Source organism: Archocentrus centrarchus, unplaced genomic scaffold (genome assembly GCF_007364275.1).
Source record: "Archocentrus centrarchus isolate MPI-CPG fArcCen1 unplaced genomic scaffold, fArcCen1 scaffold_105_ctg1, whole genome shotgun sequence".
Lineage (NCBI taxonomy): Eukaryota > Metazoa > Chordata > Actinopteri > Cichliformes > Cichlidae > Archocentrus > Archocentrus centrarchus.
This window is the reverse complement of record NW_022060150.1, coordinates 52,508-77,961: the sequence shown is the minus strand read 5'-3', so window position 1 is coordinate 77,961 and position 25,454 is coordinate 52,508. Positions and strand designations below refer to the sequence as shown.

At 41.9% G+C, this 25,454-nt stretch overlaps 2 protein-coding genes across 4 annotated transcripts; one reads left to right on the top strand and one right to left on the bottom strand.

Annotated features, from left to right (window-relative positions):
- Positions 1-3,575: 3,575 nt before the first annotated feature.
- LOC115775323 (uncharacterized) lies at positions 3,576-8,888 on the top strand. Of its 3 annotated transcripts, none has more exons than XM_030722858.1 (8): positions 3,576-4,113; positions 5,089-5,753; positions 5,829-5,874; positions 6,633-6,724; positions 6,845-6,890; positions 7,335-7,399; positions 7,805-8,007; positions 8,480-8,888. In XM_030722858.1, the coding sequence occupies exons 1-8, from the start codon at positions 3,976-3,978 to the stop codon at positions 8,515-8,517; spliced, it is 1,293 nt and encodes a 430-aa protein (XP_030578718.1). In that variant the 5' UTR covers positions 3,576-3,975; the 3' UTR covers positions 8,518-8,888. The 3 variants fall into 3 exon arrangements, with proteins under 3 accessions (XP_030578718.1, XP_030578717.1, XP_030578720.1); XM_030722857.1 differs by having other exon boundaries at positions 3,582-4,113; positions 7,805-8,081; XM_030722860.1 differs by lacking the exon at positions 3,576-4,113 and adding an exon at positions 4,849-4,898 and having other exon boundaries at positions 7,805-8,081.
- Positions 8,889-21,638: 12,750 nt separating this feature from the next.
- Positions 21,639-25,161, bottom strand: LOC115775324 (uncharacterized). The gene is made up of 9 exons (XM_030722861.1): positions 25,102-25,161; positions 23,754-23,971; positions 23,355-23,568; positions 23,105-23,180; positions 22,492-22,775; positions 22,322-22,378; positions 22,151-22,227; positions 21,943-21,998; positions 21,639-21,709 (listed from the first exon to the last, which is right to left on the bottom strand). Exons 1-9 carry the CDS (start codon positions 25,153-25,155, stop codon positions 21,639-21,641), a joined length of 1,107 nt encoding a protein of 368 aa, XP_030578721.1. The 5' UTR covers positions 25,156-25,161.
- Between the last annotated feature and the right edge of the window lie 293 nt (positions 25,162-25,454).

Sequence of the window (25,454 nt, the reverse complement as noted above, 5' to 3'; positions counted from 1 at the left end):
AATCTGTCATTAATGATGGTTTATTGTGTGGAAAGATTGAAACAGCTGCTCACAAACTACAGCCCATCTCTGCTCCCACAGCTCTCTGACAGACTGGAAACAAGATCTGACAGCAGATTGTTGGACTGAGTCCAAACACAGTGTGCTCTATGAGCAGCAGCATGGAGATCACATCCATGCTGATAGGATCATATTGGAGTTCTGTTTCCAAGTGCTGCTTTAAGCCTCTGATTGAATGGAGCAGAAATCAGGTCCATTTAAAGGCTCCAATCAGACTGCAGTCTGTAAGAGCATTTAAAGCAGCAACAGTTTCCTGAGTCGTCTCACCTTTGTCATTGTTGCTGATCCAACTGAAGGCAGCAACAAGAAGGCAGCTGGTGGTTTTCCATCAGAGGACAGGAGACATGAAGGTGCAGGATGAGGAGAGAAAGAGCAGCAGAAAGATGGAGCAGAGCTCATTGTGGATGAAGTCAAAGTAGCAGAGGACACTTTCAGCAACTGTGAGGATGGACAGACATAAGAGGCTCCTGTCAAAGGGCTGATCTCTCATTAGAAACATCTCTGAGGGATCCATCAGCAGAGCTCAAACTATTGTGCTGATCAACAGCAGCATTACATTTGGTTAGTTTGGGCTCTGGAACTTCAGCTGCTCTCCAAATGGATGAAAGACAAAGAATTGTGTTGGAGAATTCTTCCTGTAAGAAATGAAAATGATTCCATGTGTGAAACTAATAAAAGCTGCAGAGTTTGAACAGCTGGCTTTGACACTGCCTTTACAGAAAAGTGCAAACTTAGTGTGAACAGCTTAGAAAGAGAAACTGGGAGGATCCAGACACTACCGTGACACATTTATTGTTCCTGAATCAGCTCCATAGTTCAGCTCTGTGCTCACATCTTTGGAAACAGCTGGATCTGACTGAGAAGTTGGGCTTTAACATGATAAACTTACATCAGCTAACACCATGTAGCGCTGGAACACAGGAGCTATTATTGCTGCAGATGGGCCTCTGTACACACATGGAGATATTGGAGCTATGAAGCATTTCTATTCTTTTACATTTAGGATTCATTTGGTGTCACTCAACAAGAACGAGAGGTTTCTAATTCACAGCGAGCTCTGAGCTGTAGTGCAGATGCAGTTCTATGTGTGCTTATTGATGCTAGCAGATGATCTGGGAGGATCAGGACAGCAGAGACTGCTAAGAAGTTCTGAGCCGTCTCGCTGCAGAGAAAGTGGAGTCGCTCATCCTTGAAATGCTGCCAAGAGGCAGCTGGCAGGACTGAATGATGCTCTGCGTCTGTGCTGCAGTACAGACGCAGGCTTTAAGCAGCCGTGAGCCACCGATCAGCCTGACAGATTAATAAGTACACAGAAAGAGGACGTGTTAAAGAGCTGTGAGAGAAAAATGAATGAGTGCACAATAAAGTGGACGTGTTAGGGAGAGTCTGCCATCAGCCTCGGATCAGTTCAACTCAGTTTGTGCTGAACGTTCAAAAAGTGACTCTCTGTTTGAAACTGGGGACAATATCCTGATCAGATCCAGTCAGATCCATGCAGACATACTCACTACTGCTCAGAGGTTTGGGCTCAGCTAGAAAACAACCTGATTTGAATAGAAAACTGGCTTTAATGGAACATTACATGAAGTTTATCAGCAATGATTTCACACGTTTTTAATCCAATCATTGATCATCAATCACTGATCATGTTTAAGGAAATATCTACACAGGCACACAGAAGCCCACTTTTAGTCCCTCTGAGTCCCTCCTGTGCTGTGATGTCACAGTGATGTCACAGTGATGTCACTGGGCTGCTCCAAAAGCTCCTGAAATGCCTCCAGTTGATTCTAAATGCTGCAGTGAAGCACTGACAGGATCTAGAAAGAGAGATCAGATTTCCCCTGTATGGGTTTGTCCCCATCAAATCCAGGATGGATTTCAAATCCTTCTCCTCACATCTGGCTGCGTCACGTCGCTCGTGTCATTGTGATCAGAACGATCCTCAGCAGCTTCATCAACATGTTCGTCTCCACTGCAGCAGAGGTCAGAGGTCACAAAGCTCGACTGAATCCAAAGAACAAACTCAGCTGTTCCCAATATTCTAATATTCTAAATATCCCATTTCCAGCCTACATTCATGGAAATGGGATGGTCAAAATATTAGGAACAGCTCTCAGTGTGACAGGTACAGGTCAGCAGCTCAGAAATGACTATTAAAGCAAAGAGCAGCTCTCAAACAGACTGAACTCTATAAAGCTCATGAAGGAGGATTCAGGCCTGTTTCATTACACTGCAGTGCTGTGATCTAGGGGACCTAATAAACTGGCACCTGTACATGTCACAGTGATCAGTTTGTTTCTGATCAGATCTCAAACATAGATACCACTTGGAAACCAGACGATGATGTCAGCTATCACACAGCGTGGCTGCAGACCTAACCTGCTCCGCAGCAGCTGATGGTCCACATTAGAGAGCAGCAGGTCCAAAGTTCATCTGCTGCTCACATGAATCCTGTGATGGAAGCTTTATTTCACTGCAGCTTTCTTCAGAGCACGTTTCAACATGTTGAGCTCATCAATGAAAGTTAGACTCTGCTCACAAACTGGAATCAGCTCTGTTTGCTGGCACAGCTGCACTGGTTGCTTTCTTCCTGCCTCGTAGGGCGAGCTGTCTCTGCTCCCCTGTTGGAGGAGGTTCCCGCTCTTCAGTCCGCTCACCTGGATCTCAGCAGCCTCATCAAGCACACTATAAAGGAGCAGCTTCTGCATCCAGTCTCTAACAGATTGTCGGCCTCCCTGGAGCTGATTTGGTCACCTTAGTGTTTGTTCTCTGCACGTTTCCTCCTCTAAACTTTTCTTTGTTGTCTCCAGAGCTCAGTGGTTGGTAGTGATGGATAGTGATGAGAAAATGAAGCTTTTGTGAACCACTTGGACCAATTGTTTCAAAAATAGGTTCATTACTCGAAGCTTCAATTATAGCGCCCTCTCCTGGAAAAGTGCAGTGCTTTCAATGACACACCTGCATGCACGCGCTCACACACCTCAATGATCTGAAGCATCTTTGCATTGTTTGAGGCACACACGTTATGAGCAAATATCATGATATCAGGTTCTATTTACACATAAAGATGGATGAATATGTGTGTGTTGTGTTATTGAGCAGAGTGCTGAGAAAACATGGCATTAACTGGCTGTGCTTGTGTAATCTTGATACGACAGCGTCCGTCATCACGTTGAAAGGACGAGCCAGCAAAGGTCGTCTTTAATTCATAACTCAGCAGTAACTGTTGGTCATAACAAGCTAAAACTGTACGAGTATGAACCTGCTGACTGTCTCGCTCTCGCTCCTTCACTCGTAACCAGCGAATCACCTGAACCAGTCACATGATTCAGTCCGAGAATGAAGCAGTTGCTGCTTCGATCGTCATATGTCACGTGATTTCTTTCGCTCTGAAGCTTTGAAGCAGAGGTTCTCTGGAGATGATAGCCCAGGGTTCGAAGCACGTATCGAAGCTTCGGTTTCAAACTCTCATCACTAGTGACGGGCAAATGAAGCTTTGTGAAGCACTTTGAGCCAATTGTTTGAAAGATAGGTTCATTACTGGAAGCTTCAGTTACAGCGCCCTCTCCTGGAGAAGTGCGCTGCCTGCTGGGGGCCGAGGGCTCAGGCCTCATCTGAGCATGCTCCATCTAAACAGAGGACAGGAACATGAGCGGGTACTGCAGCAACACTTGAAGATGAGTGAGAAGAGAAAGCTGCTGAAGTTAGGAGACATTAAATGATGCTCCGAGTGTATGGAGTAAGATAACTGTCAAAAAGGTGTGTGCACAGTTCTAATATTCGTATTCGTAATTGAGAAACTGTGTGGATTAGGATTAGTCTTGTGAATACAACTCTGATTTCTTTGACTATGAACTTCTCCCTTCTGTGTGGACACGAATTCAAGTTTGTGGGTACGAGTAGAAAAGTGTTGAAATGACGTCACAGGGCGGAGTAGTCGATCCGCCATGGCGGAGTAGTCGATCCGCCATTATAACACAGCATGCGCCAAATTCAAAGATGGCTGAGGACAGTGGACCGCTTGGAGCTACCAGCTCAGGTGACATGTCACAGGTAAGCTAAATAACGTGTGTATCCAGTATTTATATAGATATATTAGGAGAAAATGTTCTAATTAAAGTAATATACAGTTTTTGGACTTACAGACTTACTGCAGACTATAGTTTGTAAGCTAACAACATGCCGGTGAGCTAAGTTAGTGCTAGCATTACTAGCATTAGAAGTTGGCTCGTGCTAAATAGCACTGACCTGCAAATGATAAAATATTTATTTTGAGACAGTGTTGATTAAAAAGCAACTTTTATGGTTTTATCATTTGCATTATTTAGTGTATAAATAAATCTGATCATGCTAATCCTCCTCTCGGTCGTGCACGTTTTTTGTTTGTTTTTTAATGAAGCTGATGAGAAATCAATCCTCGTACCGGTGGATAACATTATTTATAATATCTGGGTTATATGTAGGTTTTAATGTGTATATTTATGTAGTCTTTTCTGTCATAATCGACATTAGGGATTGCGGGGAGCATTTGTGTCGCGATGACGTGGGCTGGGACACCAGTGCGTGGAAGGCAGAACTTCCATTCGTCCCTTTTAAAAAGTTACAGTTCATTTATTTAACCATCACCATTACTGTGAAGCTGTCCAATTACGGTATAAATAACCCATAAGACCAATTTCTTGGATATTTACTCCTTGAAACTCTTCTCCTCTGTCGTCCTCTGATCGGTCAGCGGAGCACCGTTGCTAGGGACGCCGGTGTCCCTAGCAACGGTGTGTTACACCTCTGTTTACGTAAATAACAGACGCGAGAATGCAGCGATTGACAACATTCAACATGTAATCGTTTTATCTTGCAAATTAATGATTGGCTAAGTTGTTAAAAATGCAACGTTTTGCAAAAAAGTATTTTGAATCTCTGCCCAGCCCAACGTTATATTACGTGGCATTGATGGAGTACTACATGATGTTTACCGACTAAGTTAGCAGTGGTGTCTAATGCATTAAAACTTAATTTTGTTGTTTACAGGGACCAGTGGCTACTCAATTATTGGAACGTTTGAAATCAAGGATTACAGATGTGTTAAGCCAACCACACTTGAATTTGGACTACTTCCAGTATGTGGTAAATCAAGAAGCATTTATTCTGACAGCTGCCTCTAATACTTTAAACATTCCAACTGAAATTGTAGAGTGTCTTTTATCCCTGCAAAGTAAGATCGATGCAGCTGTTTCCCAAGAGAGCCTGTGTGCTTTTGTTAGAGTTGGAGGACAAGGCAGACCAAAGGTCCTTTTTTCTGAGGAACTTCTGTCCCAGCTCATCAACGTCCCCTTACCGGTGTCTTGCATAGCAAATCTGTTGGGTGTCAGCCAAAGCACAATCTTCCGGCGTATGCGTGAACTTGTATTGTCCACAAGATTTACATACAGCAACTTATCTGATAGTGAACTGGATGACGCTGTACGGTCAATAAAAAGCAGGATCCCAAATGCAGGATACAGAATGGTGAAAGGTTGTCTGCAAGCTGATGGGCATAGAGTTCAGTGGGATCGTATCAAGGAGTCCATGCACAGAGTTGATGCTCCAGGAGTTTTGGAAAGGATGACACACCTGGGGTGCATAGTGAGGAGGACCTACTTTGTGCAGGGGCCTTTGTCATTAGTACACGTAGACACAAACCACAAGCTGATACGGTAAGACATTTATTTACATATTTGTCTATTTCTTGGGAGTGACTACTCATTGCCCTTTTGTCTTTTATTTCCAAGGTACAACATCATCATATTTGGTGGAATAGATGGCTACTCGAGAAAGGTTTTTCACCTTTTATTACAGTTCTCTATTTTTTTTTATTTATTTATTTTTTTATTGTATTATCTTATTTATTACAGGGCTCTATTGGTGTTACCAATGCAGTTCACGTGTCCACACACTTTATCTATACATTTTCAAAACCTTTCATAAAATTTATCATATTTTACTCCATCGCTTCACGTAGATGTCAGATGGCAATGATAAGGAGCAATGTCACCTCTGCTCACTGGTCTTCTAGAGCAGTTTTCTGAATATCCTCCTAAAAATCACAGAAAAGGAAAATGGGTTGCAATCAGAATGACTTCAAAACTCCTAAAAACACAAAAGGTTTTGTATTAATTTGGCCAATCATATGGAGAGAAAATGTGAGGGTAAAAAGGAGGTGAGAAGAAGATAATGGCAAGAAGGGGAGGTTAGAGTAGCAGGAGGATGACAAAAGCTGGTGGGAGGAGATACAGGAGGAGAGGAGCAGGGAATCAACATTTTAAAACATATATTCAGAACTTTGCAAAACATTTTGTTAATTCTAATTGATTTCCAAAAATACATATGCTAATCAAGACATTTAGGGACATAATGCAGATCCATGTGTCAGAAAGCTTATTTCATTTACTTTTTTTTTTAATCTTATACATATGCTTGTGGTTCCTGACTTTTATCTTTTCCTGTTCTCATTGCTTTTGCTCTGTCTTTTGAATTTTCCTTTGGAGAGCAATGGAGATTCTGCAGATTCAAATGCTGGTTGTCTTTCTATACAGATTTTTTTTCTGCAACCAGCAACAAATAACCGCTCAAGCACTGCTCATTCATTATTTTTGAAGGCAGTAGAAAACTATGGCTGGCCTTCCAGGTAAACAACAATTAAACCGTGACTATTGTTTCTATGCCCTAACTACTCATTTCAGTGATGTTCGATGGAATATTTTGTTGTGATGATTATGACTGAACATTTCTCCCATGTATTTTCAAGGGTCAGAGGCGATGAAGGCGTTGAGAATGTCTTAATTGCTGAAACCATGTGAGGGAATTAATTATTGCAGATTTAAGGAATGTAAGGCTTATTGGGGAGCACACTGTGTTTATCTTAAGAAGTTGGAGAGGTGCAGCAAGGAGTAGAGGAGGAGTAGAGTGGGGGTCGCATAACTGAGCAAGCGGAGCTGGCCTGAGAGGTAAACATATGTCCTTATATGGGTTTTATGGCCCCGAACCATAAAGAACGGGGGCGCGCACAGACAGTCAGATTACAGGGCGCTTAGGGGAGACAACAGCATGAATGCGGTAAGGGAAGATTAATCTGCAATCTCCAAGCATGCTTGTGTTAAAATCTGCATTATTTTTGACCTTATGTAATATGTGTGGTGATTAATAAATTGTTAAAAATGAAACTGAAAGTCCGATCTCTGCTCTTTCATCACGAACCCGGGAGGGGAAAAGACGGTGTAAGATTAATTCCCCAACAAATGTTCACTGTTAAAGGCACTGGAAGAGGGAGCTTCATAGCTGGGAGGAGTGTACATAATCAAAGGTTACAATAATATTTCACATAATTTCAAGAAGGGCTGGGTTCGATTCCACTTTGGCCCAGGCCTCTCTCTTTCTGTGTGCAGTTTGCATGTTCTCCCCGTGTCTGCGTGGGTTTCCTCCCACAGTCCAAAGACATGCACTTACTGGGGTTAGGTCAATCTGCTACTCTAAATTGTCCATAGGTGTGAATGTGAAAGGTTGTTTGTCTCTCTGTGTTGGCCCTGCGACCGGCTGGCGACCTGTACAGGGTGTGCCCTGCCCGCGACCCTGAACAGGATAAGCGGAAGAGGATGGATGGATAATTTACAGTATATCAGTAGTAAAATGGGAAGTTATGTTTGGAAAGTTTTAGTCAGACAATTGAAGTGATCATTGTTCAGCTAAATAAGTCCTCTTTCTCATGTAGAATTGAACGGCTGTGGCGAGATGTCTGGACCTGTGTGACACACCTTTTCTATGAAGTTCTTCACAGTCTTGAGGAAGATGGCCTGTTGGACTTGGCAGATTCTGTTCATCTGTTTTGTGCCCACTATGTTTTCCTTCCACGTCTGGCAGCGGCCCTGCATAGCTTCACAGAAGGCTGGGACAACCATCCCCTAAGGACAGAAGGTGGACTCTCCCCAAACCAGCTCTGGGTTTTGGGTCACATGAAGAACCCTTGTGACCCAAATGAAGATTTGCAGGTTAGTTGAAGCTCAGACATGAAGCGTTGTGTACAAAGGCACAGTGCAGTTAACAAATAGAACAAGTCAGCAAAGCAAAATTTATAAAGGCTGTACTTCATGTTTAGATGACTTAAACATTATAGGCTTTTTCCTCTCTGGTTGTTTTCCTTTGCCACTGCACTGTGCCTGTGTAGGTCAGTGTGTGGTTTTGTATGTTTTTTTTAAAAATATTTCTAAATTAGCTTCCAAGATAATTGCCCAATAATATTTTGGCTAAATTGTGATATCTACCTAGCACCGCTCACTTTACCATAGATTATTGTGCTAAACACCCTAAAACATGACATTAGCAGTTATTCTATCGAGCTAAGAGGCATTTCATACAAAATATTAAATATTGTTTTTTTTCTTTTCAGAACACGGAGCTATTTGGAACAGACTGGGAAATGTTTGATGCTGTGCAAGAGGAACCATATGGCGTTCAAGTCCAGGAAATTGACTGTCCTCTGGATCCATATATTATGGAAACTGTACAGGCCATGATAAATCCGTTGGCATCATCAGAATCATTTGGCCGAGACATTTACATAACAATGATTCAGTGTATTGAAAAGCTAACGGTAACACAAGAAATGACTGAGATGTAAGACCTTGTAAAACATTTGCAGGCAGTTTTGTTGGTTGGTTTTTTTTATTTTTTTTAAACAACTTTGGCAGGAACCATTATCAGAGAAATACTACTTTTATAACACTTAAAAAATTGAAAACAGCAAGTTGTCTCCTGAAAATTACAAAAGAATAAAACAATTTGAAATGTCACAGTAACTTGGTTGTCTTACATTAGACTGAGTGGTTACACCCTGTCAAAAGTTTGCCCGAGGCATATGGCTTGAGTCAGGATGTTTTTGAACTCACTGTATGTTTTCAGGTGAGCTGAGGGGAATGTGACTGTTCGGCTGCAGGCGCTTACAGTTGGAAAACAGTGTGTTGTGTGTCACAGTCATGGTGGAATTCCATAGTTATCACAAAGTCCTTTTTTTCACTTGGCAGAACAGGCTTGTGCCGTTGTCCAGTCATCCACTGCATGATGCGTCCTACGGTCAAACCTTCTGGAGTGATGCTGTTGTTGCTGGGGTCCGCTTTTTCTTAATAAGGAGATTAACACAATGTTAGTCTGAATTGAAAGTAATTCATTTTAGTTATCAAAATTGATAAAATCACTTATAAAAACACAATATACACAAATGGTATTGAACTTTGACAAACAGTGGATAAATCAAAGTATAGAGTACACAAAGATATGAATAAAAGCAGCATTCGCTGTGACTAAGATGATTAGTTGAGGCAATTGTTCAGACACCTGCTGTTATTGTCATTAAAACTATGCAAGTCATCCACGTGTAAACAGTTCATGCCTAGTTTTATGAAACTGTTATCCTTGTCACAATATGACATTTAATTAATTTTAAATATCAATGTCAAGTTTCCAGAAATGCTTAGATTTCATGGGTTGTATAGGTTGAAGAAATTAACCATTTACACTGCATAACCTCCTAATTACCCTTTATTGCTAAAACATACCAGAATCCTCAATTTCTTGGAGGTAGTCCTGGAGAAAGTTCATAATCTTCACTTCTTTCTGGTGCTTGGCAGAACCAGTCTCACTAAAGACAGGGCGGCTCCTCTCCAGGAGAAAGGTAGCATCCACCTTTAAGAAGGAGGAAGTGCATTTCAGTGCATTTCAACATTGTAATTGTTGCATAAAATATTCTTTGACAATTAAAAGCAGTCTAAAACTAAGAATATACCTCATCATCTTCCCCTGGAACAAACAGTGGTAGGCAGAGGTCTTCATGGGTCTTCATGATTTTTGGTAGGTCATAAAGCTGAAGGCCTTTTCTGATCTGGTCCAGCATTGGGATGAGTCTCACAGTGGAGTGAAGTACAACAGTTCTAATGGGGTCCCATTAATCAGGAGACTAAACATTAATGGTAAACCTGTTACATGTACAGGGGGGGGAAAAAAGACGAAACTGCTACATATAAAGAAGTTTAACAACCCAGTTTTGCATTAAACCAATGGATTACATGTTACATCCATGTTTTAGATCAAACAAGTAGCCTAAAGTACATCCAGAAAGTATTCACAGCACTCCCTTTTTTCCACATTTTATGTTTCCAAGTTATATTAAAGTAATTTTCTCTACACATTCTACAAATACCCTGTTATGTCAATGCTGAAAAAACATTTTAGACATTTTAGCTAATTTATAAATAAGACAAAGCAAGAAATCATATTTACATAAGTATTCGCAGCTTTTGCTTCATGCTTTGTTGATCCACCTTTGGCAGCAACTCCAGCCTCAAGTCTTTCTGAATCTGATACCACCTGTTTAGCTCTCCTGTCTTTAGGCAGTTTGGTTTATTCTTCTCTGCAGTTCTTCTCCAGCTCCATCAGGTTGGATGGTAGATGTCTGTGCAGCCATTTTCAGATCTCTCCATAAATGTTCAGAGTCTGGACTCTGGCTTAGCCACTGCAGAACATTCACATTTGAGACCTTGACCGCTAAGTTGTAAAAACATCTCAAAGATGATGGAAACAGCTCAATTTTGAGCTGGCAAAGGCTGTGAATACTTACATTAATGGGATTTCTTGGTTTTCTATTGTGAAAAACTCAAAATGTTTACACATTGTCATAATGACTTATTTGTGTGTTGAATTTGAGAAAAGAGATTAACACAATTTGGAAAAAGGCCATAACATAAAATGTGGAAAAAGTGAAGCGCTGTGAATACTTTCTGAATGCATGGTAATTCAAGTCACAAATTCTTGTAGAATACGTGCTTGCCCTAATGAAAACCTACAACGTTACCAAAATACCTTATCATGGCATCTCTTCTTTCCATAGACACGATTCCAGTGTAGCCACAGGTCACAATATCGTCAACCAGGTCACTGATCTTGTCATCTGTGCTGTTTATCTGAAAACAAAGTGGATGTCAAGTGAAATGAAGTTGCATTGCATCACCATTTTCTGCAACAGTGGTTCCCAATCCTACTCCTTAGCCCCCCCCCCCCCCCCCCGTCCTGGAAGCCACTGCTCTACAGGCAACAAACCCAAAGAGTAATTGTGCAAGTCATATCATAATAAGATTAATGCAATTACAGACTTTGATAAAATTTTATTTACCCTCTCAATAAGCTGTGATAGTTCAAAATCTGTTACATCACTGGCAGACACTTGTATACTGTCAGAATCACCAGAGCAGAGATATCTGAAGCACCAGTCGCGCAAGAAGTTGGGGCAAGGTCTGCCTTGTGCAAGGCTAGCTGCCATGATCTCTCCCACACTCCTAACCAAAACAAAACATTGCATATAAACTGCAATATTTACAATGATATAAAAGAGCTTTAAGTAGTGTAGGAATTATGCTAAAAGAAAATACAGAAGAGGAATTTCACTATGCACCTGAAGAAGTTTGAGTCCAAACTGTTGAGACAATAAACAGGATTCTTCCCTTTCTTATCTGACCCTCCAACAAAGAGTCTGTTTTCGACCTCTGCCAGCATTTCTGCAAAACAGAAAAATACAGAAAATATGAAAGGTCTCGTTTGTCTCTCTCTTTAACAATTACCATTTAAACACACTACACCGCCAGAGGCCCCCTGTTGACAATGCGTCAACTGGGTCTGATTTGACAAATATGGACAAACAGGATTGAGATGAATTATCTACGCATCAGTCAAAACAAAATTCTTGGAATTATATCCAGTATGCAGATAACCAAGAACACAAAGGTAGGGAATTATCGTTTATCCTGCACATGGCCTTGTAAGAATTTAATGACCACATTTGTTCTCTTATCGTGAAATTAAATATAGACAAGCATTTGTACCTGTGAGAAATTCTCTGCTAAGGGCACCAGTATCAATGCCTGCCTCACCGAAGAATGTGACCTTAAGTCTAGATTTGGGTGATGTCTTTTTCTGCCGTTGCCACTGTTGCATGCCTCTGCTGAAGAGGTCAGATCGAGAAACACAGATAGAAAATGTGTTCGTTTCATTAACTTGATGAGTGATCCAATCCAAGATTTCCTCTGTACTGGAATTATAAACAAAAGATAAAAATTAAAGCCGCAAGCGGCGATGAGCGGGCCCTCGCACCCGGCGCGCGTCGACCCCTGGCGCGCTCCAGCCAAGCCGCGCGTCGACCCGTGGCACGCTCCAGCCGAACCGCGCTCGGAGGTTCTCGCAGACGAGAGAGTAGCTGGCTCACCCGGCTGCTGACGGCTCAGCAGGCTAGCCGTACTTCGCGTCGATCGTCTCCCGCTTCCACTAGGTGGCGTCGGTGAGTGCCCACTAATTAATATGTCACAATGCTCTATGTAATGCCTGCAGCCATCAATGAAACTGTAATGACCATAGGATGATGAGTATCAGTGTCCTACTGATTTCCTGTTGCCACTAGGTGGCGTTATGAGTGTGAAACAAAGCTGATAGAGGGGTGTGTCCGGTCTCCCTTACCCTCCCATTAAGCCTGTGAAGTTTGAGGCAGATCGGACAATGTATGTCAGAGATGTAACAATTTGGTGCACTGTGGTATATGAGTAAAATCCCACATTTAGAGGGTTGCTACGGCAACACCGTTCAATATTCTACAAAACCATGAATATCTTTTGATGGGCTACTTGTGTAGATGATCTGGAGCCATTTTGGTGTGACTGGATGAAAAGCTGTAGTAGAAGATGATTCAAATAGCAGGCCTGAAAAATGTGAAAAATGCTGCAAAAATGACACCTTAATTAGAACATGTCAGGCTTCCTGTTGGATTTCGGCTATCGGTCCAAGAGACTTTTTTGTACGTGTTAGGATGTTACTTCAGCATGCACGATTTCAGGTACACAGACCAAGCACTGCCCTGGGGCTGATGTTTAGAACCTATCTGGGCCTGAAATGGAAAAAAAGTCCAAATTCAGAGGGTTGCTACGGCAACACCGTTCAATATTCTACAAAACCATGAATATCTTTTGATGGGCTACTTGTGTGGATGATCTGGAGCCATTTTGGTCTCACTGGGTCAAATGCCCTAGGAGGAGTTGAGGCAAAAAGGCCTGAAAAAGGCGAAAAATGCTGCAAAAATGACACTTTAAAGTGAACGTGGCTGACTTCCTGTTGGGTTTCGGCTATCGGTTCAAGAGACTTTTTTGTAGACGTTAGCATCTTACATCAGCAGGCACATTTTCAGGTACATACAGAAAGCACAGCCCAGGGGCTGATGTTTAGAATCTCTGTGAATTTGAAATTGAAAAAAGTCCAAATTCAGAGGGTTGCCATGGCAACACCGTTCAATATTCTACAAAACCATGAATAACTTTTGATGGGCTACTTGTGTAGATGATCTGGAGCCAATTTGGTGTCACTGGGTGAAATGCCCTAGGACAAGTTCGTTCAAATAGCAGGCGTGGAAATCGCAAAAATTGACACCTTCAATTGAAGAAGGCCGACTTCCTGTAGGGTTTGGGGTATGGGTCCAAGAGACTTTTTTGTACGTCTTAGTATGTTACATGAGCATGTACATTTTCATACATGTAGATAAAACGTAGCTCCGGGGCTACTCAAAAAACTTGCTATTTTAAGATATTCCGAGCTGCCACTAGGCGGCGCTCTAACGTTTATGGACTTTATGCATATGAGTGTGTTCAGGGCAGCATGCTTATCACACCACTGAAGTTTGAGCCAGATTGGGCAAGTTGGCTTTGAGTTACAGCCATTTTTGTGTTCATGGCGAATCATCGAACTTTGCCGTCCCATAAGGGTCACGCCCTTTTGCCAAAAACTCACAGTTTTGAAAACACAGTAAGTCCAAGTTCTTAAGGCTTTCCAGGTGAAATTTGAGATGGTTCTGCTAAACCACCTTGGAGCTGGACCTCCAAGTGTAAAATATGACATTTCCTGTTCCCACTAGGTGGCGCTGCGACTGATATTAAATATTGTCATATGTATGTGTTCAGGGGGGCACCCTCATCCTACTGGAGAAGTTTGATGCACATTGGATCATGTAGGTATGAATGAGAGGCAATCAAAATTTCATGGCGAATGATCAAAGTTCAAAGGGGCATAAGGACCCCTCCCCCTTGGCAAAAACTCACCATTTTCGAGATTTAGATTCCCCTGGGGGTGTAGGTTAGACAAACCAAATATGAAGATGATAACGTCTAAAACCTCTGAGTTATTAGAAAAAGTGTGAGGGCTGCAAATCGCCAAATTTGCATAATTAATTCAAAATGGCGGACTTCCTGTTGGGTTTAGGGCATGGCTCCAAGAGGATTTTTTGTGCGCCTGGACATGATATACATGTGTATGAAGTTTCATTCATGTACGTGAAACACAGCGGTGGGGCTCCAGTTTAGGGGGCGCTAGCGAGCCATTTGGGCGCGCCCTTGCCCGAGCCCATTAAAATACTTAAATTTTCACCAGGTGTGACGCATGTGCAAAGTTTCATGAGTTTTTGAATATGATAAAGCCCCCAAAAAGCCAATTCATTTGCCTGAATAATAATAAAAAAAATAATAATAATTAAAGCCGCAAGCGGCGATGAGCGGGCCCTCGCACCCGGCGCGCGTCGACCCCTGGCGCGCTCCAGCCAAGCCGCGCGTCGACCCGTGGCACGCTCCAGCCGAACCGCGCTCGGAGGTTCTCGCAGACGAGAGAGTAGCTGGCTCACCCGGCTGCTGACGGCTCAGCAGGCTAGCCGTACTTCGCGTCGATCGTCTCCCGCTTCCACTAGGTGGCGTCGGTGAGTGCCCACTAATTAATATGTCACAATGCTCTATGTAATGCCTGCAGCCATCAATGAAACTGTAATGACCATAGGATGATGAGTATCAGTGTCCTACTGATTTCCTGTTGCCACTAGGTGGCGTTATGAGTGTGAAACAAAGCTGATAGAGGGGTGTCTCCGGTCTCCCTTACCCTCCCATTAAGCCTGTGAAGTTTGAGGCAGATCGGACAATGTATGTCAGAGATGTAACAATTTGGTGCACTGTGGTATATGAGTAAAATCCCACATTTAGAGGGTTGCTACGGCAACAGCGTTCAATATTCTACAAAACCATGAATATCTTTTGATGGGCTACTTGTGTAGATGATCTGGAGCCATTTTGGTGTGACTGGATGAAAAGCTGTAGTAGAAGATGATTCAAATAGCAGGCCTGAAAAATGTGAAAAATGCTGCAAAAATGACACCTTAATTAGAACATGTCAGGCTTCCTGTTGGATTTCGGCTATCGGTCCAAGAGACTTTTTTGTACGTCTTAGGATGTTACTTCAGCATGCACGATTTCAGGTACACAGAGCAAGCACTGCCCTGGGGCTGATGTTTAGAACCTATCTGGGCCTGAAATGGAAAAAAAGTCCAAATTCAGAGGGTTGCTACGGCAACACCGTTCAATATTCTACAAAACCATGAATATCTTTTGATGGGCTACTTGTGTGGATGATCTGGAGCCATTTTGGTCTCGGTGGGTCAAATGCCCTAGGAGGAGTTGAGGCAAAAAGGCCTGGAAAAGGCGAAAAATGCTGCAAAAATGACACTTTAAAGTGAACGTGGCTGACTTCCTGTTGTGTTTCGGCTATCGGTCCAAGAGACTTTTTTGTAGATGTTAGCATTTTACATCAGCAGGCACATTTTCAGGTACATAGAGAAAGCACAGCCCAGGGGCTGATGTTTAGAATCTCTGTGAATTTGAAATTGAAAAAAGTCCAAATTCAGAGGGTTGCCATGGCAACACCGTTCAATATTCTACAAAACCCTGAATAACTTTTGATGGGCTACTTGTGTAGATGATCTGGAGCCAATTTGGTGTCACTGGGTGAAATGCCCTAGGACGAGTTCGTTCAAATAGCAGGCGTGGAAATCGCAAAAATTGACACCTTCAATTGAAGAAGGCCGACTTCCTGTAGGGTTTGGGGTATGGGTCCAAGAGACTTTTTTGTACGTCTTAGTATGTTACATGAGCATGTACATTTTCATACATGTAGATAAAACGTAGCTCCGGGGCTACTCAAAAAACTTGCTATTTTAAGATATTCCGAGCTGCCACTAGGCGGCGCTCTACCGTTTATGGACTTTATGCATATGAGTGTGTTCAGGGCAGCATGCTTATCACACCACTGAAGTTTGAGCCAGATTGGGCAAGTTGGCTTTGAGTTACAGCCATTTTTGTGTTCATGGCGAATCATCGAACTTTGCCGTCCCATAAGGGTCACGCCCTTTTGTCAAAAACTCACAGTTTTGAAAACACAGTAAGTCCAACTTCTTAAGGCTTTCCAGGTGAAATTTGAGATGGTTCTGCTAAACCACCTTGGAGCTGGACCTCCAAGTGTAAAATATGACATTTCCTGTTCCCACTAGGTGGCGCTGCGACTGATATTAAATATTGTCATATGTATGTGTTCAGGGGGGCACCCTCATCCTACTGGAGAAGTTTGATGCACATTGGATCATGTAGGTATGAATGAGAGGCAATCAAAATTTCATGGCGAATGATCAAAGTTCAAAGGGGCATAAGGACCCCTCCCCCTTGGCAAAAACTCACCATTTTCGAGATTTAGATTCCCCTGGGGGTGTAGGTTAGACAAACCAAATATGAAGATGATAACATCTAAAACCTCTGAGTTATTAGAAAAAGTGTGAGGGCTGCAAATCGCCAAATTTGCATAATTAATTCAAAATGGCGGACTTCCTGTTGGGTTTAGGGCATGGCTCCAAGAGGATTTTTTGTGCGCCTGGACATGATATACATGTGTATGAAGTTTCATTCATGTACGTGAAACACAGCGGTGGGGCTCCAGTTTAGGGGGCGCTAGCGAGCCATTTGGGCGCGCCCTTGCCCGAGCCCATTAAAATACTTAAATTTTCACCAGGTGTGACGCATGTGCAAAGTTTCATGAGTTTTTGAATATGATAAAGCCCCCAAAAAGCCAATTCATTTGCCTGAATAATAATAATAAAAAAAAAAATAATAATAATAAACGAAGCAATTACAATAGGGCCTTCGCACAGTTCGTGCTCGGGCCCTAATTAAAACCGCAAGCGGTGATATCGGGCCCTCGCACTCCGCGCGCGTCGACCTGTGGCGCTCGTCGACCCGTGCCGCACTCGGAGGTTTTGTGATCGTGATGGGTCTCTAGAAAGTTGAATTCTTTTATAGGAAAAGGTATCTTTTGCTCTCGGCATAGACGCAATGGAATATTTGGGGGTGTGGTCACGGCTCCAGCATGCAAAATAGGGCATGGGTCTGATTGACTTTTTGATGGGCTGTTTGTCTAGATGATGTGGAGCCAATTTGGTCTCACTGGGTGAAATGCCCTAGGAGGAGTTCATTCAAATAGCAGGCCTGAAAATGGCAAAAATTGACACTTTCAATTGAAGATGCTGGACTTCCTGTAGGGTTTGGAGTATGGCTCCAAGAGACTTTTTGTATGTCTTAGGATGTTACATGAGTGTGCAAAATTTCAGAGCTGTAGATAAAATGTAACTCAGGGGCTAGCTAAAAAACATGGTATATTATGATATTTAAAGCTGCCAGTAGGGGGCGCTCTAACGTTTATGGACTTTATGCATATCAATGTGTTCAGGGCAGGAGGCTTATCAAATAGATGAGGATTTTGTAAGGAATGGTGAAAGATATTTCATGTATTTCAGAGCAAAACTAATTCTGTGGACGGTCATACAAATTTTCATTTGCTTCTGTAGGGGGCGCTATTGCGCCTACAGTCTTGAATCTGTAGTTATGGATTCAGCCTGGGTGTGTACATGAGTGATTAAATTTTCAGCCTGATCAGACAAAGCATGTGCGAACAAGTGCACAAACAATTTTGGTGGTGAGGGAGAAAAACAAAGGCCAAATGTAATGGCCTGGTGTGACAAGGCCGTTTAATATTTTGTAAAGATTTCCACAATATTTGATGGGCTACTTGTGTAGATGATCTGGAGCCAATTTGGTGTCAGTGGGTGAAATGCCCTAGGACGAGTTCGTTCAAATAGCAGGCGTGGAAATCGCAAAAATTGACACCTTCAATTGAAGATGGCCGACTTCCTGTAGGGTTTGGGGTATGGGTCCAAGAGACTTTTTTGTACGTCTTAGTATGCTACATGAGCCTGTACATTTTCATACATGTAGATAAAACGTAGCTCCGGGGCTACTCAAAAAACATGCTATTTTAAGATATTCCGAGCTGCCACTAGGCGGCGCTCTAACGTTTATGGACTTTATGCATATGAGTGTGTTCAGGGCAGCATGCTTATCACACCACTGAAGTTTGAGCCAGATTGGGCAAGTTGGCTTTGAGTTACAGCCATTTTTGTGTTCATGGCGAATCATCAAAATTTGCCGTCCCATAAGGGTCACGCCCTTTTGTCAAAAACTCACAGTTTTGAAAACACAGTAAGTCCAACTTCTTAAGGCTTTCCAGGTGAAATTTGAGATGGTTCTGCTAAACCACCTTGGAGCTGGACCTCCAAGTGTAAAATATGACATTTCCTGTTCCCACTAGGTGGCGCTGCGACTGATATTAAATATTGTCATATGTATGTGTTCAGGGGGGCACCCTCATCCTACTGGAGAAGTTTGATGCACATTGGATCATGTAGGTATGAATGAGAGGCAATCAAAATTTCATGGCGAATGATCAAAGTTCAAAGGGGCATAAGGACCCCTCCCCCTTGGCAAAAACTCACCATTTTCGAGATTTAGATTCCCCTGGGGGTGTAGGTTAGACAAACCAAATATGAAGATGATAACGTCTAAAACCTCTGAGTTATTAGAAAAAGTGTGAGGGCTGCAAATGGCCAAATTTGCATAATTAATTCAAAATGGCGGACTTCCTGTTGGGTTTAGGGCATGGCTCCAAGAGGATTTTTTGTGCGCCTGGACATGATATACATGTGTATGAAGTTTCATTCATGTACGTGAAACACAGCGGTGGGGCTCCAGTTTAGGGGGCGCTAGCGAGCCATTTGGGCGCGCCCTTGCCCGAGCCCATTAAAATACTTAAATTTTCACCAGGTGTGACGCATGTGCAAAGTTTCATGAGTTTTTGAATATGATAAAGCCCCCAAAAAGCCAATTCATTTGCCTGAATAATAATAATAATAATAATAATAAAAAAAAAAAAAAAAAATAATAATAAACGAAGCAATTACAATAGGGCCTTCGCACAGTTCGTGCTCGGGCCCTAATTAAAACCGCAAGCGGTGATATCGGGCCCTCGCACTCCGCGCGCGTCGACCTGTGGCGCTCGTCGACCCGTGCCGCACTTGGAGGTTTTGTGATCGTGATGGGTCTCTAGAAAGTTGAATTCTTTTATAGGAAAAGGTATCTTTTGCTCTCGGCATAGACGCAATGGAATATTTGGGGTTGTGGTCACGGCTCCAGCATGCAAAATAGGGCATGGGTCTGATTGACTTTTTTGATGGGCTGTTTGTCTAGATGATGTGGAGCCAATTTGGTCTCACTGGGTGAAATGCCCTAGGAGGAGTTCATTCAAATAGCAGGCCTGAAAATGGCAAAAATTGACACTTTCAATTGAAGATGCTGGACTTCCTGTAGGGTTTGGAGTATGGCTCCAAGAGACTTTTTTGTATGTCTTAGGATGTTACATGAGTGTGCAAAATTTCAGAGCTGTAGATAAAATGTAACTCAGGGGCTAGCTAAAAAACATGGTTTATTATGATATTTAAAGCTGCCAGTAGGGGGCGCTCTAACGTTTATGGACTTTATGCATATCAATGTGTTCAGGGCAGGAGGCTTATCAAATAGATGAGGATTTTGTAAGGAATGGTGAAAGATATTTCATGTATTTCAGAGCAAAACTAATTCTGTGGACGGTCATACAAATTTTCATTTGCTTCTGTAGGGGGCGCTATTGCGCCTACAGTCTTGAATCTGTAGTTATGGATTCAGCCTGGGTGTGTACATGAGTGATTAAATTTTCAGCCTGATCAGACAAAGCATGTGCGAACAAGTGCACAAACAATTTTGGTGGTGAGGGAGAAAAACAAAGGCCAAATTTAATGGCCTGGTGTGACAAGGCCGTTTAATATTTTGTAAAGATTTCCACAATATTTGATGGGCTACTTGTGTAGATGATCTGGAGCCAATTTGGTGTCAGTGGGTGAAATGCCCTAGGACGAGTTCGTTCAAATAGCAGGCGTGGAAATCGCAAAAATTGACACCTTCAATTGAAGATGGCCGACTTCCTGTAGGGTTTGGGGTATGGGTCCAAGAGACTTTTTTGTACGTCTTAGTATGTTACATGAGCCTGTACATTTTCATACATGTAGATAAAACGTAGCTCCGGGGCTACTCAAAAAACATGCTATTTTAAGATATTCCGAGCTGCCACTAGGCGGCGCTCTAACGTTTATGGACTTTATGCATATGAATGTGTTCAGGGCAGCATGCTTATCACACCACTGAAGTTTGAGCCAGATTGGGCAAGTTGGCTTTGAGTTACAGCCATTTTTGTGTTCATGGCGAATCATCGAACTTTGCCGTCCCATAAGGGTCACGCCCTTTTGTCAAAAAGTCACAGTTTTAAAAACACAGTAAGTCCAACTTCTTAAGGCTTTCCAGGTGAAATTTGAGATGGTTCTGCTAAACCACCTTGGAGCTGGACCTCCAAGTGTAAAATATGACATTTCCTGTTCCCACTAGGTGGCGCTGCGACTGATATTAAATATTGTCATATGTATGTGTTCAGGGGGGCACCCTCATCCTACTGGAGAAGTTTGATGCACATTGGATCATGTAGGTATGAATGAGAGGCAATCAAAATTTCATGGCGAATGATCAAAGTTCAAAGGGGCATAAGGACCCCTCCCCCTTGGCAAAAACTCACCATTTTCGAGATTTAGATTCCCCTGGGGGTGTAGGTTAGACAAACCAAATATGAAGATGATAACGTCTAAAACCTCTGAGTTATTAGAAAAAGTGTGAGGGCTGCAAATCGCCAAATTTGCATAATTAATTCAAAATGGCGGACTTCCTGTTGGGTTTAGGGCATGGCTCCAAGAGGATTTTTTGTGCGCCTGGACATGATATACATGTGTATGAAGTTTCATTCATGTACGTGAAACACAGCGGTGGGGCTCCAGTTTAGGGGGCGCTAGCGAGCCATTTGGGCGCGCCCTTGCCCGAGCCCATTAAAATACTTAAATTTTCACCAGGTGTGACGCATGTGCAAAGTTTCATGAGTTTTTGAATATGATAAAGCCCCCAAAAAGCCAATTCATTTGCCTGAATAATAATAATAATAAAAAAAAAAATAATAATAAACGAAGCAATTACAATAGGGCCTTCGCACAGTTCGTGCTCGGGCCCTAATAATAAACGAAGCAATTACAATAGGGCCTTCGCACAGTTCGTGCTCGGGCCCTAAATAAGATAAGACACCAGCATGTACTTCCTGAACGTGTTATTTACTTATTTATTCCTTGTTAAGCATTAAGCATTTGAATAAAAACACAAATTAGATATGGTTTTACTGTCTGTATAATTTTATAGGTGTTATTATTCTGGGTCTTTGTAAGTGTGTGGCATGGCACAGCAATTGCCATAACTGGTGCCATACTGGTGAGATTCTAAGGGGTGAGAACAGGCCTCAAATAAGTCAACATAAGAGCAAAATGTGTCACAAACATACCATGTTTTTGGATTAATAAATTTGTCTGTGATCACACTCCAATACATGACAAAGCTTTTCAACAGCAAAAAGATAAACGATACCGCTGTATCTCTTTGAAGTGTATATTATCCTGATAACATAATTTGCCATCATAACCACTTAATGTACAATATTACCTTTGAAATGTACTAATTTGACCGACTGCTCCTGATCCACTTGACTCGTGACAGTCATTATCTGAAGGTCTGCACACAAAAGAAATAGGCTATTCAAAATATCTTGACATAAACACTCGCATACATATAACATTTTGCAAGGCAATTTCCTCATATGTAATTTGTCAAATGAATGAGGTACACATTTAAAAGGCTACAGTCAGTGAAATCATTAATATTACCTTAATCCACATGTGGCTGCATGGACTTCAATTATGTCAACGTGAAATGCATTGTTGCACACAGGACACTCTGATGTCTAAAAAACAGAATTCAGGGAGCATATAAATAAAAACTTTAATTATTCCTGAGATTAAGATCTAAATCTACCAAAAAGGCACAAACAATTTTACCTGGTCTGACTGGTTGCAAGTGGAATCTCTAAATTCATCATGTTCTTTGCAACTTTCCTGGGGAAGAAAACAATAATATGCAAGTGTTCAGAGCACAATACAGAAAGACATTTCTTTTTCCAAGATAAATGGCTGTAAAATAAAGCCAAAAAGACTAAGCTTTGACATACCTCTTCAGCAGAACAACTCAAATCTACAAGTTCTGTCTTGCATTCCTTGATGTGCACTGGAAGAATCTGAAGTGGCACCATTTTCTTGCAAGTTGTACACTGGGCTTTGGGCATTTTCTCAAACTCCTTTGCTTCGGGTGGTAGTGGAATTGTATCAAGTTCTTCTTGTAAAGGACAAATGTACAATGTGTATTTTCCACTGCTAGTCACCACTTTTAACTGCTGGCCAGTGTATCCATGTAGATCTGGAGGGATAACAACCAAGTTCCGCCACCCACTTCCACCTAAAATTGAAAAGGTTACTGACACTAAACCAGTGGTTCTCAAATCCAGGCCTCGTGGCCCGGTGTCCTGCAGGTTTTAGATTTGTCTCTGATCCAACACACCTGAATGAAATGTCTGAATTACCTCCTCAGTATGCACTCAAGTTCTCCAGAGTCCTGCTAATGACTTCTATGTTTGATTCAGGTGTGTTGGCTCAGGGACACATCTAAAACCTGCAGGACACCGGGCCACGAGGCCTGGATTTGAGAATCACTGCACTAAACAAACCTGAATATACAAACTACTCCTATAGAGTAGTTACATTAATCCAATGTATACACCTACATACCTGTGGATTTGTGCAGCATCCAGCCACCACAGATGTTTGCCAGTCTTGGATATACATTCACAAGCAAATCTGAAATCTTAACAGACAAAAGTAAGGTTAAAAGCTTTAGTGCAATGACTTATATTTATGAACTGCTGTCTATGTCATCATGCATACATTAACTAAATCATGCATGAAGATAAAATTTAAGATGGATGTTTTTCACTTTAGACATGACTTGACACAAGGCAGTAAATGAAGTGTAGCATACCTCTGAATGTGTCATGTTTTCAGATATGGTTAGAGAACGTTTTCCAAGGCCAGCAAGCATGAGTGGCAGTTCCTCCTCTCCTTTTGGTGTTTTTTCATATTGTTTTTCAAGAAGAAAGAAATTCACCAAGAAACTCTTCCCAAATTCGTTTGTCCTATATGGTGCAAAGCGCCTTTTTCCTCTTGCCTCTTTTTTAAAAAATCCTGGAAAAGACCTAAAAAGATGGCATAGCCTAGAATTGTTATCTTTTATATTCCATCAGCAAAAAAAAACCTAACTCAGAAGACATCTACATTCTCAAGGATTATGTTTTCTAAAATTTGTTTTACACAATATTTTACATGGTGATGGTCTGAAGCTCCAGAAAATATTCTAAGAGCAATGATCTGTGTATCCTACCGAGCCATTTCTTGTTTCACTGAGAGTCCAGGGCCACTGAGTTGAGCTCTTTGTTGCAGTGCCTGCTGAGGCCTCACTGTGGTCACTGACTGCACTGCCTGACCAACAGCAGCTTCTCCTGTGTTGCCCTGTCTGACTGGCCTTACATTCAGTGGTACGCTGTTACTTAACATCAAAACAAGGTTTTGTGCTGTGTTTATGATCTCTCTTAATTGGACCTGAGTGTGAAAAAAGACAATATTGAATAGCAAAGGCCACAGACATGGTTATTATTCACTATTTTATAGAATGCCTAACTTCTTCTTAAAGTCCAAGCTTGGGGTCATCTATGCCTAACAGCAAGCAAGTCTGGTACAGCAGACAGCAATTGTGTACACCTGACCTCAAGCAAATGGGTGCATACAAATATTAATGATTATTGGCTCGGAAAAATCATCATGTAGTACTCCATCAATTCCACGTAATATAACGTTGGGCTGGGCAGAGATTCAAAATACTTTTTTGCAAAACGTTGCATTTTTAACAACTTAGCCAATCATTAATTTGCAAGATAAAACGATTACATGTTGAATGTTGTCAATCGCTGCATTCTCGCGTCTGTTATTTACGTAAACAGAGGTGTAACACACCGTTGCTAGGGACACCGGCGTCCCTAGCAACGGTGCTCCGCTGCCCGATCAGAGGACGACAGAGGAGAAGAGGTTCAAGGAGTAAATATCCAAGATATTTGTCTTATGGGTTATTTATACCGTAATTGGACAGCTTCACAGTAATGGTGATGGTTAAATAAATGAACTGTAACTTTTTAAAAGGGACGAATGGAAGTTCTGCCTTCCACACACTGGTGTCCCAGCCCACGTCATCGCGACACAAATGCTCCCCGCAATCCCTAATGTCGATTATGACAGAAAAGACTACATAAATATACACATTAAAACCTACATATAACCCAGATATTATAAATAATGTTATCCACCGGTAGGAGGATTGATTTCTCATCAGCTTCATTAAAAAACAAACAAAAAACGTGCACGACCGAGAGGAGGATTAGCATGATCAGATTTATTTATACACTAAATAATGCAAATGATAAAACCATAAAAGTTGCTTTTTAATCAACACTGTCTCAAAATAAATATTTTATCATTTGCAGGTCAGTGCTATTTAGCACGAGCCAACTTCTAATGCTAGTAATGCTAGCACTAACTTAGCTCACCGGCATGTTGTTAGCTTACAAACTATAGTCTGCAGTAAGTCTGTAAGTCCAAAAACTGTATATTACTTTAACTAGAACATTTTCTCCTAATATATCTATATAAATACTGGATACACACGTTATTTAGCTTACCTGTGACATGTCACCTGAGCTGGTAGCTCCAAGCGGTCCACTGTCCTCAGCCATCTTTGAATTTGGCGCATGCTGTGTTATAATGGCGGATCGACTACTCCGCCATGGCGGATCGACTACTCCGCCCTGTGACGTCATTTCAACACTTTTCTACTCGTACCCACAAACTTGAATTCGTGTCCACACAGAAGGGAGGTGTTCGTAGTCACAGAAATTAGAGTTGTATTCACAAGACTTTGCACGCACTCGCAGCTTTTGGATTCGTACTCACAGAAAAACAATCCTAATCAGCACAGTTTCACAGACTCACACTTTTCTACTCGTACCCACAAACTTGAATTCGTGTCCACACA

What these genes read in the sequence shown, in the direction of transcription:
- LOC115775323 (XM_030722857.1), top strand. Translation starts at nt 3,976, where the DNA reads ATGACGTCACAGGGCGGAGTAGTCGATCCGCCATGGCGGAGTAGTCGA. An exon ending in TAGATGGCTACTCGAGAAAG is followed by an intron (nt 5,875 to 6,632) that starts GTTTTTCACCTT and finishes CTTTCTATACAG; the next exon opens with ATTTTTTTTCTGCAACCAGC. An exon ending in AACTATGGCTGGCCTTCCAG is followed by an intron (nt 6,725 to 6,844) that starts GTAAACAACAAT and finishes TGTATTTTCAAG; the next exon opens with GGTCAGAGGCGATGAAGGCG.
- LOC115775324 (XM_030722861.1), bottom strand. Translation starts at nt 25,155, where the DNA reads ATGGCTGAGGACAGTGGACCGCTTGGAGCTACCAGCTCAGGTGACATG. An exon ending in CTTGCAACCAGTCAGACCAG is followed by an intron (nt 22,228 to 22,321) that starts GTAAAATTGTTT and finishes TCTGTTTTTTAG; the next exon opens with ACATCAGAGTGTCCTGTGTG. An exon ending in AGGAGCAGTCGGTCAAATTA is followed by an intron (nt 21,710 to 21,942) that starts GTACATTTCAAA and finishes CTCACCCCTTAG; the next exon opens with AATCTCACCAGTATGGCACC.